Here is a 3,168-nt window from a genome sequence, read left to right as displayed (position 1 = left end):
GACCCTGTCATACCCTACCGCTAATTTTTGGCACTGTTGCATACTTTTTTGGTATTCCCCACAAACTTAATTACTAATACCTGAGTTCCTAACTTGCTTGAAACCTTAAAGACTATAGCCTAAAAACTAAAACCTAAATTATGAGTATCCTTTTTCAATACCTAAATAAACTTTTCGGCTACACGAACATACATACAACACCATCACCACTCAGTATTCACCGGCATGCGCCGCCATTAGCGGCATTGATTGCTGTTGTTGCGCTTGCGCTGACTGTGCAGCGAGCGGTGGCGTCGTGCTGCTGTAATGCATTTCCTCCAACTCTTCCTGATCGTCACCACTGCTGCCCAAGCTGTCGGCGTAATAGTAAGCGGACGGCTGCTGGCGTTCGGCTGGCATATTCTCATCATTGTAAGCGCCCTGCTGCAGCCGTTGCATATGCTGTTGCAGCTGCTGCTGGCTGAAGCCACCCTCGCCGTTGAGTGCAGCTGATGTAGCCGTCGCGGCGTATGATGCCAAATTCTCGGTGGACGATGTTGGCGATGCTGAATGCGGCGACTGCTGGCAGCCGCCCTGCAAGTGCTTACCCAGCAAAGAGATGCGCGAGAATGACTTCGTACACGAGGGGCACGAATACTTCTTCACATCCGAGTGGGTTTGCATGTGTGCGCGCAAATTCGAGCGATCGGCAAAGGCGCGATTGCAGTGCTGGCAGCTGAAGGGCTTTTCGCCGGTGTGTGTGCGTATGTGGCCCTGTAGCAGCCAGGGACGTGAGAAGGCTTTGCCGCAGATGGGGCATTTGCAGGGTAGCGTGTGTGTGCGTATGTGCATTTTGAGTGCGCCCAGCGAGACGTAGGTCTTGTCGCAGTTCTTACAATTGAAAACCTTTTTCACTTGATTGCCCTCGGCGGCGGGACAATGAAACTGCTGATGCTTACTCAGGCCCGAGTATGTGGAATATGACTTGCCGCAGTCCTTGCAATGGTAGCGCGGCACACCGACAGGCTTTTGCGCCGACTGCGCAGATGCAACGCTGGAGGAATGTATAAGCGCTGCGGCTTTGTCGCTGGAGAATTCACCAGCTGCCTCGAGCGCGCCTGGCACTTCGGCGTTATTCACGCTGCGTATGATCTTGTATTCGGTGCTCTCGTACGCGTGTGTTTGCTGATGCTTCACTAGACCGGCGTAGGTGGAGTAGCATTTGTTGCATTGCTGGCACTGGTAGTAGAGATCGTTGTTGGTCTTGATCTTCAGCGTGTTCGCATTTGGTGAGTCGGCTGTGCGGCGCTCCTCGTGCATACCGGGTGCATACGCTACATTATTGTTATTGTTATTTGTGCCCATTTGCTGCATGCTTAGCAGCGCACGCGCAACATTGTGCAGATTGATATTCTCACCAAGCACGCGTCGCGCCGGCAAATCACTCTTCACACTCAAATCCTGGGGCTCATAATCGCGTCGCTCTGCTGAATAGTAACAGTTCTCCGCTTGTGTCGCCTGCGGCATGGACTGTGGCGCCGCTGAAATAAGCTGTTGCTGCTGCCGTTGTTGTGACAGCATCTGTTCCGCTTGCATGCTGTAAGCTTGCGGTTGTACGCAGTCTTCATACTCAGCAATGCTTTTCAACAAATTGTTATTGTAGTTCCGAAGTCCCGCTGTCGGCACATAATTATCAACTTCAATTATCTCCTGCTTGATTTCATGCGCCGCAAATTCCGCATTCACTGCTGGTGGCGGAGGTGTTATGCCATCATATTGCTGTCGTTGTGGTTCGGGTCTCGGCTCTGCTTCCTCCCTACCGCACGCTTCATCCTCCGGCGGCAGCGGAAAATCGCCATAACCCAAACGCGCCAAGCTGCGTGCAATCTCCTCACGCGTGAAGACATCGGGAAAGGCACGCGCGATCTCACGCGTTTCCTCCCAAATGCGTCGCGCCAGCTCCTCTTTATTTTGTGTGAAAACACCGACAGATTTCTCTGACGGCGGCGGTGTGGGTAGCGCCGTGCGCTGTTCGGCATTGTCTTGACCAAATTGATAGGACGCAATGTAGGTGGAGGGCGCAGGCGCTGGTTCTGGTGGCGGTGAAGAAGCTGGTTGGTGTGTCGGTGCTGTGCCAGCAGCAAGACTGAGATCAACGGGTCCTTCGTCTGGAAAGCAAGAAAGTTTTTAAATAAAATTTTCATGCAGTTTATTGTATTTCGAGATTTGGTTTATTAATGCAGTCAATTTTAACTCGGTCCACTCACAGTGATTAGTTTTTAATTAATCTGATTTTAGTCGCAATGTTGAAGTCTCACTTGTACTGAATCATTGATCTTTAATGTCAATTTCAGCAATAAAATTACTTTGATTAAGTCGAAAAGACTAACAGTCTGAGTAGTTTTGATTAATGACTTTGATTAAGTCGAAAAGACTAATAGTCTGAGTAGTTTTGATTAATTAGATTAATTTTTAGTCGACTGACTTAACTAATCTTAAAAATTTTTAATTAAAAAATTAGTTTACTGTCAGCATTCAGATTTATTTAGTCTTAATAACTCTTACTCAAATAAATTTTTAGTTCTCGTTGAGCTCTGAGGCTTCAATATGTTTTAGTCGAATTTTAATTTCACTAAAATTAATTTTTATTTGCTTTTTTGAGCAAATCAATGAAGTTTTAAAACTAAAATATTGAAAGCTCTGCGCCAGAGTTATAAAAAGTTCAACTCTGGAGTCGTAGTCTGCTTAAGTTGGTTAAAAAGTCATATAATTAATCTATATCTGAAAGGTACTCACCTTGATCCAAGCAATCCATGTGTTCTGGCTGCTGCTCCTGCTGCTCCAGCATCATTATGGGACGCTTCTTGAGCGGACATTTGCTATAGTTGACTTTATCCATGATCACTGTTTTAAAGGCACAAATCACAGAGCACTTTTGTTCACCAGGAACTTGGCATAAATATTTTGTTTTGCGCTTTCAATGAAAATTTTTCAACAATTTGCGTTTCTAACAAATCACTCAAGCGTCTCAAACATCACTATTTCACAACTCTCTTTCAATTCGCATATAGTTTTATGGATATTTTTTGGAAATAATCACTAGTTTTTCGCTGTACCATCCGCACGTCACGTCGCACGTTTCACGTCTGCAGTTTCGTTTACGAATGATGCAATGGAACACGATCACTT

The 3,168-nt window shown here is 46.4% G+C and overlaps 1 protein-coding gene across 1 annotated transcript; it reads right to left on the bottom strand.

The window, feature by feature from the left end:
• Nucleotides 1–210: 210 nt before the first annotated feature.
• On the bottom strand, nucleotides 211–2,878 carry LOC120769631 (zinc finger protein 583). The gene is made up of 2 exons (XM_040096736.1): nucleotides 2,776–2,878; nucleotides 211–2,147 (listed from the first exon to the last, which is right to left on the bottom strand). Exons 1-2 carry the CDS (start codon nucleotides 2,876–2,878, stop codon nucleotides 211–213), a joined length of 2,040 nt encoding a protein of 679 aa, XP_039952670.1.
• Nucleotides 2,879–3,168: the final 290 nt, after the last annotated feature.

The sequence above is a fragment of the Bactrocera tryoni genome, chromosome 2 (assembly GCF_016617805.1).
Source record: "Bactrocera tryoni isolate S06 chromosome 2, CSIRO_BtryS06_freeze2, whole genome shotgun sequence".
NCBI lineage: Eukaryota > Metazoa > Arthropoda > Insecta > Diptera > Tephritidae > Bactrocera > Bactrocera tryoni.
Note: the sequence above shows the minus strand (reverse complement) of the source record. Positions and strands in the feature narration are given on the sequence as shown.

What these genes read in the sequence shown, in the direction of transcription:
- LOC120769631 (XM_040096736.1), bottom strand. Translation starts at nt 2,878, where the DNA reads ATGGATAAAGTCAACTATAGCAAATGTCCGCTCAAGAAGCGTCCCATA. An exon ending in CATGGATTGCTTGGATCAAG is followed by an intron (nt 2,148 to 2,775) that starts GTGAGTACCTTT and finishes CTTGCTTTCCAG; the next exon opens with ACGAAGGACCCGTTGATCTC.